At 49.0% G+C, this 17,129-nt stretch overlaps 1 protein-coding gene across 1 annotated transcript in view; it reads right to left on the minus strand.

Moving 5' to 3' along the window:
* Positions 1 to 17,129, minus strand: part of LOC149461864 (uncharacterized) — a 309,357-nt gene that overhangs the window by 177,448 nt on the left and 114,780 nt on the right. Inside the window, 1 exon segment of the mRNA XM_089677653.1 lies at positions 4,340 to 4,346. Coding sequence (XP_089533779.1) covers positions 4,340 to 4,346 — 7 coding nt within the window.

The following is a 17,129-nucleotide window of genomic DNA, read 5'->3' on the forward strand; positions in this document are numbered from 1 at the left end:
GACGGGTTGGTGCAGATAAAGGCACATTGAGGAAGATTTCTGCCAGATCCAGGCATCGGATCAAGAGAGCAGCTGCTAAAATACCATCACATAGCAGCAAACAGATATTTGAAGCTGCTGGTTCCTCTGGAGTCCCACGGACAAGGTGTAGAGTCCTCCAGAGTCTTGCAACTGTGCATAAACCTTCTATTCGGCCACCACTAACCAATGCTCACAAGCAGAAACGGCTGCATTGGGCAGAAAATACATGAAGACTCATTTTCAAACAGTCCTGTTCACTGATGAGTGCCGTGCAACCCTGGATGGTCCAGATGGATAGAGTAGTGGATGGTTGGTGGACGGCCACCCTGTTCCAACAAGGCTGTGACGTCAGCAAGGTGGTGGTGGAGTCATGTTTTGGGCCGGAATCATGGGAACAGAGCTGGTCAGCCCCTTTAGGGTCCCTGAAGGTGTAAAGATGACCTCTGCAAAGTATGTGGAGTTTATGACTGACCACTTTCTTCCCTGGTACAGAAGGAAGAACTATGCTTTCCGTAATAAAATCATCTTCATGCATGACAATGCACCATCTCATGCTGCAAAGAATACCTCTGCATCAATGGCTGCTATGGGGATAAAAGGAGAGAAAGTCATGGTGTGGCCTCCATCCTCCCCTGACCTCAATCCTATTGAGAACCTTTGGAGCATCCTCAAGCAAAAGATCTATGAGGGTGGGAGGCAGTTTACATCCAAACAGCAGCTCTGGGAGGCTATTCTGACATCTTGCAAACAAATTCCAGCAGAAACTGTCCAAAAACTCCCAAGTTCAATGGATGCAAGACTTGTGATCTGCTATCAGATAAGGGCTCCTATGTTACAATGTAACGTGACCGCTTCAAATGTTTACAAAGTTAAAATGTTAAAAGTTTGATTGAAATAGCTTTTGATTTCAGTAAATATGCTGCAAACACAACAAATGACAATTTTCAGTTCTTTACAACCTAGAAAGTGTTTTGAAACTTCCTGTGCGGAATAATTTGGAACAAAAATCTTGTTATTAGGAGGTTTGTTCAATAAAATGTGAATTGTCCTCTTCTAGTTGTAACATGAGAATTATGCCGACTGTTATTTACATCAATTATTTAGGGAAATGAGAAAAATATCATTTGCATAATAAGTTGGAACAGGGTGTATGTGGAATTACACCCCAAAATACATTCTGCTACTTCTACCGAGTATGGGGGTACCACATGTGTGAGACTTTTTGGGAGCCTAGCCACATACAGGAGCCTGAAATCCAATGACCACTGTGAAAGCCTGAAGGTGTGTAATTCCTCATTACCTATCACAGTTTCAGAGGCCTTGAAATTCCAGGATAGCACCAACCCCCCCCCTCCAAATGACCCTTTTTTGGAAAGTAGACACCCCAAGGAATTTAAAAAGAGGCATGGTGAGTATTTTGCAGATCTCATTTTTTTCTCACAAGGTTTTGAAATATAAAAAAATAGAAAAAATATGTTTTTGTTTTCTTCATTTTCCAAAGAATTGTTGCAATAAACGAGATCTGCAAAATACTCGCCATGCTTCATTTTCCAAAAACTTTTGGTAAAAAAAATAATTCTTCTATTGACTCAACATGCCTCTCAGAAAATAGTTTGGGGTTGTCTACTTTCCAAAAATTGGTCATTTTGGGGAGTGGGGGCATTCTATGCCCAGCATTAGAAGTTTATGCCACACATCATTCACTCTTCTAACCACCTGAAGACCAAGCCTTCTCTGACACTTTTGGTGCACATGAACCATATTTTTTGCTTTTTTTTTGCATAGTTTTTGCTAGGAAATTACTTTGAACCTCCAAAAATTATATTTTTTTTTAAAGCAGACAACCTAGTGAATAAAATGGTGGGAGCTGCAATTTTTTATGTCACATAGTTCTCACGCAGCGATCTTTCAAATGTAATTTTTTTGAAAAAATACACTTTTTTCACTTTTAATGCACAAAACAAAATATGTTTGGTAAAATATAAAAGATGATGGTATGCCGAATAAATAGATACCAAACATGACATTATTTAAAACTGTGCATCCCCTGTGCAATGGTGACAAACTTAATATCCATAGGCAATGCTTTAAAAGCCTTTACAAGTTACCACGCTCGAGGGGGCTTTTTTAAACGTTATTTTGATTTGTTTTATTATTTTTACATTGTCCCTTTCATTTTTTTATATCCCTTTTAATGCTATCACGGGTTCCCCTGATGGCACAGGACTGCCCAAGAAGACCGTGGAAGGAAGGGGCATCTACTCCACTGCTTGTAAAAGCAATCTTGCAGCTAATTAGCCACTAGGATTGCTTTTACATGAAGGCTGATTGCCGGTTGAATAAAATGATACCAGGATGATGCCTGCCACTGTAGGCATCATCCTGGTATAACCATTCAAAGTCCTCTGATGTACCAGTACGTCTCTGGTCCTTGTTGGGTGTATATGATATGTTCTTTTTTATGTATGCAGCCTGTGGGCTGAATGAAAAATAGAGAAGAAATCTCTGGACGAAAAAGTGTGTGGTGTGCCCACCATTAGAATATACCTCCCTGCATCTACCCACTTCTAATGGTGGGCACACATTAGGTCACATGGTGTCACATGCGCCAATTCCAAGATTGTACAAATGTCTAAATAGTGGCATGCTTGAAAAAAATGTATCCACGTATATGTGGTACCCCATATGGAAAAAGAATGACACCAAGTCCCAAACTATCTTGCCACTGCTCCCCATGTATTCTAGGCATCCGAGGGGCTCCATGTGACTATCTTTTCCCTCATCTGAAACATATGTATAGCCTGTTGCCCTCTCACATGTCTTCTACATCAGGAGCCCATATCTGGCATGCTTGCTGGGGAGAAATTGTTTGTATGCAAGGTGGCCAGAAAAATGAATGAGGGATTCATCAACGCAGATGTTTTGCTGGGGAGTATAGACATCTGCAAATTTTTGGTTAAGGTAATTTACGAGGGGCTGAATTTTGTGGAACCGGTAAAATTCAGGGTCACCCCAAGGATGACAGAGTGTATTGTCATTGAAATACATAAAACACATTATACTCTAATATCTATGCCTGGCCATGGCAGCAGAGAACACGGCCTATGATGAATCGGGTCTGTGGACCAATACAATCGCAATTCATTTTTTTAGTAATGCCCATGTTGAGGGTTAGGCCCAAAAAACTTTACAACCGTAATGGGGTTCCATGGGAATGGTCTGGCAAGGTTAGAATTTGGGTTGGAGGCCATAAATTGTTGTGCATATAAATTGCTTTGATCCACAATTAATGCATACAGATCCACAATTAATTCCAAAAAATCAAGGGGAGGAGTTAAATGTGCTGTTTCCACCTTAATTCCAGGTTTGGCAGTGAATGAGGGAAGTACGGATGCTGCAGAATTTGTAGGCTGCCAATTGGGATTTGCAAGCACATCCAGAAGGACACTAGGTGCTCTATGGGCCTGTGTGCAAATTCTTGGTGGTTGCGAGACAATACTTGTGCTCGCCACTGCACCAGCTTGTACTGGACTTATGGGACTCACCATGTCACCAAGTGATACTGCAGTGCTGGTATAAGAAAGACCAGGATGTACTAGACTGCTGGTGCTCAACAGTTTACCAAAAGGTAGTGTGGCACTAGTACTGGCACTCTGCTGCATATGAGAGTCATCATGCGATTGTAACATCTCAGCAACCTGGGAACGGGGTTGGATACGCCTGACCTTAGTAGGGACCTCTTCCCCATTGTCTGAGCTATCTTTCAGGGTGCCGCAGCTGTCTACAGGATCGTATTGTGAGACAGATTCCATCAGTGAGTCTTCCCCTTCACTCTCATTTGACATACTAAGAATCCTGTAGGCCTCTTCACTAGTGTTTCTTTCGTTGGACATATTGGACACTAAATTTATAGGTACCTAGTGTGACTCACGGATAAAAGAGCACTTGGCTTTCAGGGACTGCATGAACCCCTACAAGCAAATGTACCTGCAAGTGCTAGCAGAGATCAGGCTTGATTCTGTGAACACTGCAGTTTTGTGTGCAATGTATCAAGTGACAGTGACCTACTGACACTGCACTTGCTGGGGGAGAAGGGGGGTTAAGCGTAGGGGCTAAACGCAGGTGCTGGCAGGTGCCGGGGCTGATCCCACTAACGCTGCATTTTTGGGGACACTATACTAATTTGAATGCTGGTATGGTGTTGATCTGATCAAAGATATTGATCCGTTCAGACACTATACTAGCAGCGGTGGTTTATTGTGTATGTGAGCATGTTCCTGGCAATCAAGGGGTTAAATGTGATGAGTGGTGTACTGACGGGCAATCTGACTCTATCTGAAAGGGGCACTAATGCTATGTGAAGTCGCCGGCGTCACTAACACAGCGATCAGCAAAAAGCTGTGTACTGTACTAATGACACTGGTGACACGACAGTGAAGGGGTTAACTGGGGGGGGGGTCAAGGGGTTAAATGTGTCCTAAAATGTTCTAACTGTGTAAGTGTGCTGTTTTACTCACTGTCTGCTTTCTTCTCTCTCTGGGACGGAATGGGCTTCTTGTGAATCTCTTTTCACAATTTCTTTGTTGTTCTTGTGGGCCCTGGCACAATGCTGTGGTTGTTCTTGTGGGCCCTGACACAGTGATTGGGGTTGTTCTTGTGGGCCCTGACACAGTGATTGGGGTTGTTCTTGTGGGCCCTGGCACAATGCTGTGGTTGTTCTTGTGGGCCCTGGCACAATGCTGTGGTTGTTCTTGTGGGCCCTGACACAGTGATTGGGGTTGTTCTTGTGGACCCTGGCACAATGCTGTGGTTGCTCTTGTGGGCCCTGACACAGTGATTGGGGTTGTTCTTGTGGGCCCTGACACAGTGATTGGGGTTGTTCTTGTGGGCCCTGACACAGTGATTGGGGTTGTTCTTGTGGGCCCTGACACAGTGATTGGGGTTGTTCTTGTGGGCCCTGGCACAATGCTGTGGTTGCTGTTGTGGGCCCTGACACAGTGATTGGGGTTGTTCTTGTGCGCCCTGGCAAACTGATGTGGTTATTGTGGCCCTGACATTTGCTGGGGTAATTTAGTAATGCTACCACTGACACCAACAATGGGGCTTATTTTACTCCCACAATCTCTTCAGTGTACCCCAAGGACAATCTCTTCAGTGTACCCCAAGGACAATCTCTTCAGTGTACCCCAAGGACAATCTCTTCAGTGTACCCCAAGGACAAGCTGTTCAGTGTACCCCAAGGACAATCTCTTCAGTGTACCCCAAGGACAATCTCTTCAGTGTACCCCAAGGACAAGCTGTTCAGTGTACCCCAAGGACAATCTCTTCAGTGTACCCCAAGGACAATCTCTTCAGTGTACCCCAAGGACAATCTCTTCAGTGTACCCCAAGGACAATCTCTTCAGTGTACTCCAAGGAAAATCTCTTCAGTGTACCCCAGGGACAATCTCTTCAGTGTACCCCAGGGACAATCTCTTCAGTGTACCCCAAGGACAATCTCTTCAGTGTGCCGCAAGGAAAATCTCTTCAGTGTACCCCAATGACAATCTCTTCAGTGTACCCCAAGGACAATCTCTTCAGTGTACCCCAAGGACAATCTCTTCAGTGTACCCCAAGGACAATCTCTTCAGTGTACCCCAAGGACAATCTCTTCAGTGTACCCCAAGGACAATCTCTTCAGTGTACCCCAAGGTCCTATTCCGCCTCTACCATAGCAATACACCAGAAGGGAAGGTGGCACCATACACACCATACCATGTGAAGCAACACGCAGTTTATTGACTATGGCCACTTTTTCAGTCATGTCCACAAGCATGTATAGGAAGCGTGCTATGCCAGCCAAATGTTTTCTTGCTAATACCTTACAAAGCAGTGGGCAGCAGCATGCATAGGGCACCACATTTCTCTTTCAGTTCCTTCAAGGCGTTGCTCTTGCACTTGGTGACCATCAATATTAGGGATGCTTTAGACAACTGCCCTCGGCACTCACCTAACAATATTCAAGAGGGACCGTCTTCTCATTGCACTGTGAATGGTTTCTACATAACATTGCTTTGTTCATTTCTGACTAAGCCTTTCCATGTATTCTCCAAGCACCAGCATAGCACCCCCCCAAAAGATGCCTGGAGCCCCCCTCACCATGCACAAGGCTCTATGCTGCAGGAATCAACTTACATTTCCTGATCTGGAAATTCCACAACAACCTGCCAAGCCCTTTCCATTGTCAGCAATGTGTACCTGTAAAGAGAGCCCCTCCCCCCTTCACCAATCAAACATTTATCCCAAAGGACTCCTATATTCTGTTCACTACACACCCTGAGGGAAACGTGTGACCCCCCAGAGAGAAACGTGTGACCCCCCCAGAGAGAAATGTGTGACCCCCCCAGAGAGAAACGTGTGACCCCCCCAGAGAGAAATGTGTGACCCCCCCAGAGAGAAATGTGTGACCCCCCCAGAGAGAAACGTGTGACCCCCCCAGAGAGAAATGTGTGACCCCCCCAGAGAGAAACGTGTGACCCCCCCAGAGAGAAACGTGTGACCCTCCCAGAGAGAAACGTGTGACCCCTATAGAGAAACGAGTCACCCCCCCAGAGAGAAACATGTGACCCCCCAGAGAGAAACGTGTGACCCCTATAGAGAAACGTGTGACCCCCCCAGAGAGAAACGTGTGACCCCCCCCAGAGAGAAATGTGTGACCCCCCCAGAGAGAAACGTGTGACCCCCCCAGAGAGAAACGTGTGACCCTCCCAGAGAGAAACGTGTGACCCCTATAGAGAAACGTGTGACCCCCCCAGAGAGAAACATGTGACCCCCCAGAGAGAAACGTGTGACCCCTATAGAGAAACGTGTGACCCCCCCAGAGAGAAACGTGTGACCCTCCCAGAGAGAAACGTGTGACCCCTATAGAGAAACGTGTGACCCCCCCAGAGAGAAACATGTGACCCCCCAGAGAGAAACGTGTGACCCCTATAGAGAAACGTGTGACCCCCCCAGAGAGAAATGTGTGACCCCCCCAGAGAGAAACGTGTGACCCCTATAGAGAAACGTGTGACCCCCACAGAGATAAACATGTGACCCCCAGAGAGAAATGTGTGACCCCTATAGAGAAACGTGTGACCCCCAGAGAGAAATGTGTGACCCCCCAGAGAGAAACGGGTGACCCCTATAGAGAAACATGTGACCCCCAGAGAGAAATGTGTGTCCCCTATAGAGAAACGGGTGACCCCTATAGAGAAACATGTGACCCCCCAGAGAGAAATGTGTGACCCCTATAGAGAAACGTGTGACCCCCCCAGAGAGAAACGTGTGACCCCCCAGAGAGAAACGTGTGACCCCCCCCAGAGAAATGTGTGACCCTGATAGAGAAACGTGTGACCCTGATAGAGAAATGTGTGACCCCCCAGAGAGAAAGGTGTGACCCCGATAGAGAAACGTGTGACCCCTATAGAGAAACGTGTGACCCCCCAGAGGGAAACGTGTGACCCCCCCAGAGAGAAATGTGTGACCCCCCCAGAGAGAAACGTGTGACCCCGATAGAGAAATGTGTGACCCCCCAGAGAGAAAGGTGTGACCCCTATAGAGAAACATATGACCCCTATAGAGAAACGTGTGACCCCCCCCAGAGAGAAATGTGTGACCTCTATAGAGAAACATGTGACCCCTATAGAGAAACGTGTGACCCCCCCCCAGAGAGAAACGTGTGACCTCTATAGAGAAACATGTGACCCCTATAGAGAAACGTGTGACCCCCCCAGAGAGAAACGTGTGACCTCTATAGAGAAACGTGTGACCCCCCCAGAGAGAAATGTGTGACCTCTATAGAGAAACATGTGACCCCTATAGAGAAATGTGTGACCCCCCCCAGAGAGAAACGTGTGACCTCTATAGAGAAACATGTGACCCCTATAGAGAAACGTGTGACCCCCCAGAGAGAAACGTGTGACCTCTATAGAGAAACATGTGACCCCCCCAGAGAGAAACTTGTGACCCCCCCAGAGAGAAATGTGTGACCCCGAGAGCTTCACTACCACAAATCTTCATCTACAGAGATACTTCCAGAGATAAAGAGACTGAAAACCACAAACATTCTTCAGGTAATACTGATCTCTGAGCACAAATACAGTTATATATACATATACCAGAGCGCTGTACAGAGGACACTGAGCCAGAGGAGCTTACACTCTAATGTCCCCTCCAAATCATATCAATCTCTGTACCAGAGGAGCTTACACTCTAATGTCCCCTCCCCCACAGTCACATCAATCTCTGTACCAGAGGAGCTTACACTCTAATGTTCCCTCCCCCACAGTCATATCAGTCTCTGTACCAGAGGAGCTTACACTCTAATGTCCCCCCCAAAATTATATCAATCTCTGTACCAGAGGAGTTTACACTCTAATGTCCCCTCCCTCCCCCACAGTCACATCAGTCTCTGTACCAGAGGAGCTTACACTCTAATGTCCCCTCCCCCACAGTCACATCAGTCTCTGTACCAGAGGAGCTTACACTCTAATGTCCCCTCCCCCACAGTCACATCAGTCTCTGTACCAGAGGAGCTTACACTCTAATGTCCCCTCCCCCACAAATACATCAGTCTCTGTACCAGAGGAGCTTACACTCTAATGTCCCCTCCCCCACAGTCACTTTAGTCTCTGTACCAGAGGAGCTTACACTCTAATATCCCCTCCCCCACAGTCACATCAGTCTCTGTACCAGAAGAGCTTACACTCTAATGTCCCCTCCCCCACAGTCACATCAGTCTCTGCACCAGAGGAGCTTACACTCTAATGTCCCCTCCCCCACAGTCACATCAGTCTCTATACCAGAGGAGCTTAAACTCTAATGTCCCCTCCCCCACAGTCACTTTAGTCTCTGCACCAGAGGAGCTTACACTCTAATGCCCCTCCCCCACAGTCACATCAGTCACTGTACCAGAGGAGCTTACACTCTAGTGTCCCCTCCCCCACAGTCACATCAGTCTCTGCACCAGTGGAGCTTACACTCTAATGTCCCCTCCCCCACAGTCACATCAGTCTCTGTACCAGAGGAGCTTACACTCTAATGTCCCCTCCCCCACAGTCACATCAGTCACTGCACCAGAGGAGCTTACACTCTAATGTTCCCTCCCCCACAGTCATATCAGTCTCTGTATCAGAGGAGCTTACACTCTAATGTCCCCCCCAAAATTATATCAATCTCTGTACCAGAGGAGCTTACACTCTAATGTCCCCTCCCCCACAGTCACATCAATCTCTGTACCAGAGGAGCTTACACTCTAATGTCCCCTCCCCCACAGTCACATCAGTCTCTGTACCAGAGGAGCTTACACTCTAATGTCCCCTCCCCCACAGTCACATCAGTCACTGCACCAGAGGAGCTTACACTCTAATGTCCCCTCCCCCACAGTCACATCAGTCACTGTACCAGAGGAGCTTACACTCTAATGCCCCTCCCCCACAGTCACATCAGTCACTGTACCAGAGGAGCTTACACTCTAATGTCCCCTCCCCCACAGTCACATCAGTCACTGTACCAGAGGAGCTTACACTCTAATGTCCCCTCCCCCACAAATACATCAGTCTCTGTACCAGAGGAGCTTACACTCTAATGTCCCCTCCCCCACAGTCACTTTAGTCTCTGTACCAGAGGAGCTTACACTCTAATATCCCCTCCCCCACAGTCACATCAGTCTCTGTACCAGAAGAGCTTACACTCTAATGTCCCCTCCCCCACAGTCACATCAGTCTCTGCACCAGAGGAGCTTACACTCTAATGTCCCCTCCCCCACAGTCACATCAGTCTCTATACCAGAGGAGCTTAAACTCTAATGTCCCCTCCCCCACAGTCACTTTAGTCTCTGCACCAGAGGAGCTTACACTCTAATGCCCCTCCCCCACAGTCACATCAGTCACTGTACCAGAGGAGCTTACACTCTAGTGTCCCCTCCCCCACAGTCACATCAGTCTCTGCACCAGTGGAGCTTACACTCTAATGTCCCCTCCCCCACAGTCACATCAGTCTCTGTACCAGAGGAGCTTACACTCTAATGTCCCCTCCCCCACAGTCACATCAGTCACTGCACCAGAGGAGCTTACACTCTAATGTTCCCTCCCCCACAGTCATATCAGTCTCTGTATCAGAGGAGCTTACACTCTAATGTCCCCCCCAAAATTATATCAATCTCTGTACCAGAGGAGCTTACACTCTAATGTCCCCTCCCCCACAGTCACATCAGTCACTGCACCAGAGGAGCTTACACTCTAATGTCCCCCCCCCACAGTCACATCAGTCACTGTACCAGAGGAGCTTACACTCTAATGCCCCTCCCCCAAAGTCACATCAGTCACTGTACCAGAGGAGCTTACACTCTAATGTCCCCTCCCCCACAGTCACATCAGTCACTGTACCAGAGGAGCTTCCACTCTGCACCAGAGAGGTTGTGCTGCAGGTGCTCTCCCTCTCCAGACACTAGGGGGCCAGGCCTGCTCGCCTGGCCCCAGAAACATGGCCTCTTCTGGGCTAGGCTCAGACCATGCTCCCCCTGAGGGACCCAGCTTGCCTTCCCATACTTCACCAGCACCTGAAGACCTTGACTGTGGCCCTAAAAGTGGGGAATCCCTCCCTGTCTTCAGAGAGCGGGTTGCTGATTATCTGGTGAGAATCGCAAAGGAGGAGGGAAAGTTGGTGAGTCTGAAAACTGACTACAAGAAGAAGAAAGTTCTCCATGACAAGTCATGGAGCAGCAAGAGGCAGAGTATGAAGCCGGAGATGAAGGGTCTGGAGGTCGCCATTAAGAAGCAGCAGAATCTGGTAAAGACGCTGAAGGAGAAGAGCGGAGCTTTCAGAGAAAAGTTCCGGAATGAGGAGAGGTTCCGGAAGATGAAGGGAGACTCCGGTAAGGATCCAGCATCGGCGGTGGCAGTACGGGTGGAGAGTGAGGAGGGGGTCCTGGATGCTGCCCCTGCTATCCCATCCACCTCAGGATCTGCTTCCCTGGAGGAAATGTCAGCCTCTGCCCCCCTCCCTCCACAGCAAGCTGGAGGAACAGCACAGGAGGTAGAGGAATATGGTGGAGGGCTGCTAAAGTACATTGAGGAATTGGAGTCTTCCCTAATTGGAAGAACTTTCCGTTTTTCTGAGGACTCTGAGGATGAAGATGACGGTGAGGACTCTGTACCTGGTCCTGTAAAGGAGAAAAAAACAGAAAAGCCGCGCTTTATTAAAAGTGCCATTTTGGACTCCAGTGTGGACAGCCATGTGCACTGCAGTGTTTTGGAGGGAAATCCTCCTGTGTGTGCACAGAGCTCTGCAGGGAAGATGGCTGCTGTGCCTGCAGGACTGCACTCTGCTGGGACTGAGGACTCTGATACCAGGAACCCTGTGACTGTGGACTCTGCTGGGGGGAAGGTAAAGGGGGGATCTGAGACTATTGCTGGACAACCTCTGCTGATGGCTGCAAATGCAGCAGAAAATGGTGGGAGGGAAATTGTCAGCAGCACTCTGAAAGGGGTTGCTGAAACCCAGGGGAGAGTGACCAGGAGTGGAAGGCTTTTGCCTAAGAGGAGTATGTTGGGGGAGGGGGAGACAGGAGCATCTGGTGTGAGTGGGTCTGCTGGGAGCAGTAGTGCCACGAGTGAAAGGAAACATATGGATGATAAGAGTGCTTGCAATGCTGGAAAGGGGAATGCCTGTGTGTTGGTGGATGGAGGGACTGCTGCTGCCTCTGATGGTGGTCTGCAGAGCGGGGGCTCTGAGGTTCCTGCAACCAATGGGCGGGGTGCAGCTTTAAGGTCCACTACATCTAATGCTGCAAATAAGACCTATGCTGGGGCTCTGGCTGGGAGGAGGGGGTCACATCATGTTGTCAGCTCTGGGGGGAGGTCTGCTGCAGGTCTGCCATCTGCACCCCTGTCCTTCAGGAGGAGGAATTTGGTGCAGCTCAGATGGGAAGGTGGGGGTGCTCCCCCGGTCAGGATGTCGGTGGTGGACAGGATTTTGGAGATGGGGTTTAGGGCGGATGATATCTTCGCCTTGATCAGCCCTGTAGGATCCTATGAGTATGATCTGTCCTTTGTGCGCCCCGAGTCTCTGGATATATTCTGGGAGAAGTATGAACACATGTATAAGGGTCTGCCGGAGTGGAAGGGACTCGTCCCAAAGGTTGTCTCACGCCAACCTCTAGTGAAGACGGTCACCATTCTAGTACGGAATGAGTCCATTCCTTCGGCTGACTTGGCTGTCTGGCTGAGGAGATTTGGGGAGCTACTTGCACCCCTGAAGAAGATTGTGGATGAGAGAGGGATATGGACTGGTGGGTGGTCGGTGCAGATGAGGTTGTATGTGTGTGGGAATGTGGTCCAGCATCTGCCCTCCTCAGCCTTCATTGGGAAGGACAGGATTGTGGTGTTCTACCCTGGGCAGCCCAAGCTCTGCAATAAGTGCGGTTCTCGGGGTCACTTCGCCTCCTCATGTCCAGAGATGAAGTGCTCCCTATGTCAGGATCTGGGGCACCTGGCTAAGGATTGTAATATCATCAGGTGCAATCTGTGTGATAAGGTTGGCCATTCGTACAACCGGTGCCCTGAGGCCATGCACAACCAGTCAGCTTTGGTGGAAGAGTTTTTTCATCTGGACATGGAGGAGGCAGAGGAGAGGGAGGCTGTTCCAGGGGTCCCCAATGTCTCTGTCCCTGTGGTCCCAGTGTCTGATGGTCCCTCTAATGTGTCATCTCCTTGTGTTGTGCCCCCTGAGTCAGTGTCCGTGGATGTTGTGTCTGATCCTCCTGTGTCAGTTTTCCCAGAGGTAGTGGGGGCTGTGGAGGGAGCTGGACCAATGTGTATGGTTGCACCGACCCCCCCCTCCCCGGCGTCGGAGGGTCAGAGGGCGTAAGGCGCTGGGGGGTGGAGTGAATGATGGTGGGGGTGTTGGGTTGAAGGCTGGGGGGACTGCTGTGGTGAGTGGAGAGAGTGGGGTGGATGATGTTGTTGGTGGAAGGGAAGGGGAGGGGGCTTTGCGGTCCGGTTTATCAAATGATGATATGGAGTGGTTGGAGGCAAAAAGGAAGTCTGGGAAGAAGAAGCGGAAGAAGGATGTGCCTGTACCTGACCCTGGGAGGGTGGAGGTGTCAAACACTTTTGATGTGTTTTATCTGAGGTAGAGGATGAGGGATCTTCAGGTGATGAGTCTCTGGTTTCCATGGAGGAGGAATCACAGAGGACTATGAAGCGTGTAGGGTCTCCAAGTAGGGAGGGGGGTAAGCAGGCTAAGAAACGGGTACCTCGATCATCCTGATGGCGGTTCCCACTCCTTTGAAGGTGGCGACCATTAATGTCGCCAGCATAAAATCAGTAAGCGCTCGTAACATGGCCTTATTTTTGCTCAACAGGTTTGATGCTGACATTTTCTTTTTGCAGGAGACCAGGTTGTCCAGTTTGGGGGATGTTCATGTGGCGAAGGAGTGGAGGCGCGGCCCCTCCTTCTGGTCTCTTGCGGCCGAGCCTTACACTGGAGTTGCGGTACTTTTTTCCGGTATGGTAACCTGTCGGCGGATTATTGAGGTAGAAATGGGGAGATGCATGGTCTTAGACGTCTCCATGGGGGGGCAGGACCTGCGCCTGATTAACATCTATGGGCCCCAGACAAAATGGGACAGGAAATGCCTCTTCATGAAGATCAAGCCTTTCCTTTTTACAGCCCAGCAAGTTGTCTTCGGTGGTGACTTTAACACCGTCACTAGGACTAAGGACAGGAGAGGGACCGGAGTCAGGCTGGACTGTGACGGGTTTTTTTAAACAAAATAGCTAGAGAGGCAGGTCTGGTTGATGTGCACATTCATTGCTGCCCAGACGACACGGGATTCACTTTTCAGCAAGGTTCTAGTCAGAGTAGAATAGATAGGTTTTTTTAAAGGGGAACTCCGCCTTCTCGGCACCAGTGTGTCAGGCGGTGGAGTTTTCCGATCACTGTATTCTGTCTGTGACTCTGAGTGGCCCCGATACACCACCTAAGGGGAGGGGTACCTGGAAGCTGAATTCGGCACTCCTGGACGATGAGAAGGTGAGTCAATCCTTTGAGGATTTTTTTCAGGCACAGGTATCAATCATGGACGTTTGCAGCAGTAAGTCCGAGTGGTGGGAGCTTACAAAACGAAGGATCGTTGGGTTTTTCAAGGCCATAGGAAGAAATAAACAGCTTGATAAGTATGTCACCTACCAGCGTCTGCGGAGGAAGCTCGATCGGCTTGTCTCGAATAATGGAGATCCAGAAGCGATCTCTGAGGTTAAACTCTTGCTCAGGCAGTGTCAATATGACAGGCATGCCTCTTTGGTTCTGGAAAGGGATTATGGGAAATATCACTCACCCGACCCTTACCAGAACTGCAAACAAGGTAGAGCAGTTAAGTCAGTTGTAGGCCTGGTTGACAGTACGGGTTCCCTGACAAAGTCCAAGTCAGGGATCCTGGAAACCTCCAGGTCATATTATGCTGACCTCCTGGGTAGGAGGGACCTCGATCGGGCGAGCATGTTGGGTTTTCTGGACTCTACTCCAGGACTGAGAAATGGCAGTTCTCTTGTGAGTTTGACAGAGGACATCACGGCAGATGAGGTGGTGAAAGCTATTGATCAGCTTGCCATGAAGAAGTCGCCTGGGCCAGACGGATTGACAGCCGAGTTTTATAAGCACTTTAAGGTGACTCTGGCCCCATATTTGGTGGAGGTGTTTAATGGCTGTCTGAGAGAGGGTTCGCTCTCTCCCTCCATGCGACAATCTGCAGTGATTCTTCTGTCAAAGGGTAAGGATTCCTCGAGAATTGAGAATTGGCGGCCCATTAGCCTTCTCAATGTTGATAGGAAGATATTGGCAAAAATTATTTTCTGGCGTTTATCGTCTGTTGCGGGCAATTTACTTTCTCGCCATCAGCACTGTTCGGTTCAGGGAAGAAGCACTTTTTCAGCGGTGTTAGCTGTCCGGGAGGCCCTGGAGCGGTGCAGGGCTGCAGGCTGGGGAAAGTTCCTGCTGGCATTGGATCAGGCCAAAGCTTTTGATCGAGTCAATCATGAGTACCTATGGCTGCTTCTTGGCAAGTATGGCCTGGAGGGGGGCTTTATCGATTGGCTAAAGACCTTATACAGAGGGGCTGAAAGCTTCATGCTTGTGAATGGTTGGATTGGACGACCCTTTGAGGTTGGCTCAGGTGTGCGTCAGGGGTGTCCTTTGAGTCCTCTGCTATATGCGTTTGTAATCGATCCCTTCATTCGGAGGTTAGAGAGCGGACCGTTGTGTGGAGTTCCTTTGGGCATTCCTGGGGAGCCCCCTCTGAGGGTCGTGGCCTATGCTGATGACGTGTCTGTTTTCATCTCCGGGACGCAGGAGGCAGAGGAGGTGGTCTCGGTGATGGAACAGTATGCTGAGGCATCTGGCTCAAAGATCAATCAGGATAAGAGTGAGGTTTTCTGGATGGGAGAGGAAGGCAAAGGCTTTACCCTTCTGGACGCCTTCCCAGAGCCCCAGCAGGAAATTAAAGTTTTAGGCATCAGATTTGGTCCCGGTGATTACGGCCTTGCAAATTGGGTAAGCAGGCTACAAGATGCCGATGCCAAGGTGGCCAGCTGGAAGGATTGGAAACTCTCTTACAGGGAAAGGATTGACCTGATTAAAACTTACCTGATCCCGGTATTTCTGTATGTCAGCTTTGTCTGTGTTTTGCCAGTGTCTCTATGCGAGGATCTACAGTTGTTTCTTCCAGCTGTTATGGGGGCACAAACTGAACCTCATTAAGAGGTCTGTAACCTACCTTCCCAGGCGGATGGGTGGCCTAGGTATGGTCAACCCGGTGGTTTTCTTTTCTCTGATGTTTTTGAAACATAATTTTGGTAGCATGCTGGCAGAGGAACCGCCTGGGTGGGTTGGTATTTTTCAGTCCTGGTTTAGGCCTTTTCTACGGAGCTGGGAGAATGGTGGGCCAGTGAAAAGCCTGAGGGTCCAACATGGTAAGCTCCCGGCTTATGTTGCCCCGTGTCTGAAAATGCTTCGGCAATGGCGAGTGACGGCGGAGGAAATTAAATCTCTTCCTAGGAAGGCCCTGGAGAGGAGGGTTGTTGAATCTGCCTTTAGCGAGCCATTGGCCTTGAGGGATTGCCCAGGCCCGGTTATGAGGGAGGGATTGCCCAGGCCCGGTTATGAGGGAGGGATTGCCCAGGCCCGGTTATGAGGGAGGGTCTGCGTTTGATGAATCTGGAGAGAATCCCTTTAAAGTTTCGGGATTTGGCCTGGCTCTCGTTCCATGGCAGACTCTATGTGAAGGGCAACCTGAAGCATCGCTCTGCGGAGAACCGTGGTTGTCCAAGAGTGGAGTGCGGTGGGGTGGAGGAGACGATGGACCATTTCTTGCTTCAGTGCCCCTTCAATATAGAAGTCTACAAGCGGGTGGGTGGGGCTCTGGGGATCCCTTTCCTTTCCCGCTTGAGTTACGCGGAGTGGTCTTACGGTGCCTTTCAGACTCACCGGGATTTTGATTTTGAGACACTTTTTCTAGTTAGCTTAGTAGTCCGTTACTACACGTGGAATGCACGGTGTCAGGTTTCCATTCGCAAAAAAGTCCTTCCTGTCGAGGTGGTGGTGAACAACATTCTGGGTGAGGTTGGGAAGATTCGGGGTCTTGAGAAGGACAGGTGGCGGCCGGGAGCCTGGACAAAGGCGTGGAGGAATGTCAGGTCCCCGTAGCTGCTGTCTGTCAGTCTCTGGGGGCGTGGCTTCTCTTTCTGTCCTTTCACGTCCCCTAGATTTTGTAACATCAGATTTTTGAAGAAAGGCTGCATGCATGGGATTGATGTATGGGATGAATGTATGGGATCAATGTATGGGGTGAATGTTTAATCGTTTCTTAGCCTGAGGGGGTGTTTAGGTGACGGTCAGGATTTGTTATTTTGCTGAAGTAAGCTGGTTTTGTTTAAAAATACATATTTTTATTCTGTATATATGTAAATATGATTTTTATGATGTTTTTTGTTTGCAAGATTTTAATAAACAAAAAATTTACACTCTAATGTCCCCTCCCCCAAAGTCACATCAATCTCTGCACCAGAGGAGCTTACACTCTAATGTCCCCT

Source organism: Staurois parvus, unplaced genomic scaffold, assembly GCF_062004578.1.
Source record: "Staurois parvus isolate SC_StPar_1 unplaced genomic scaffold, SC_StPar_1.0 ptg000191l, whole genome shotgun sequence".
Lineage (NCBI taxonomy): Eukaryota > Metazoa > Chordata > Amphibia > Anura > Ranidae > Staurois > Staurois parvus.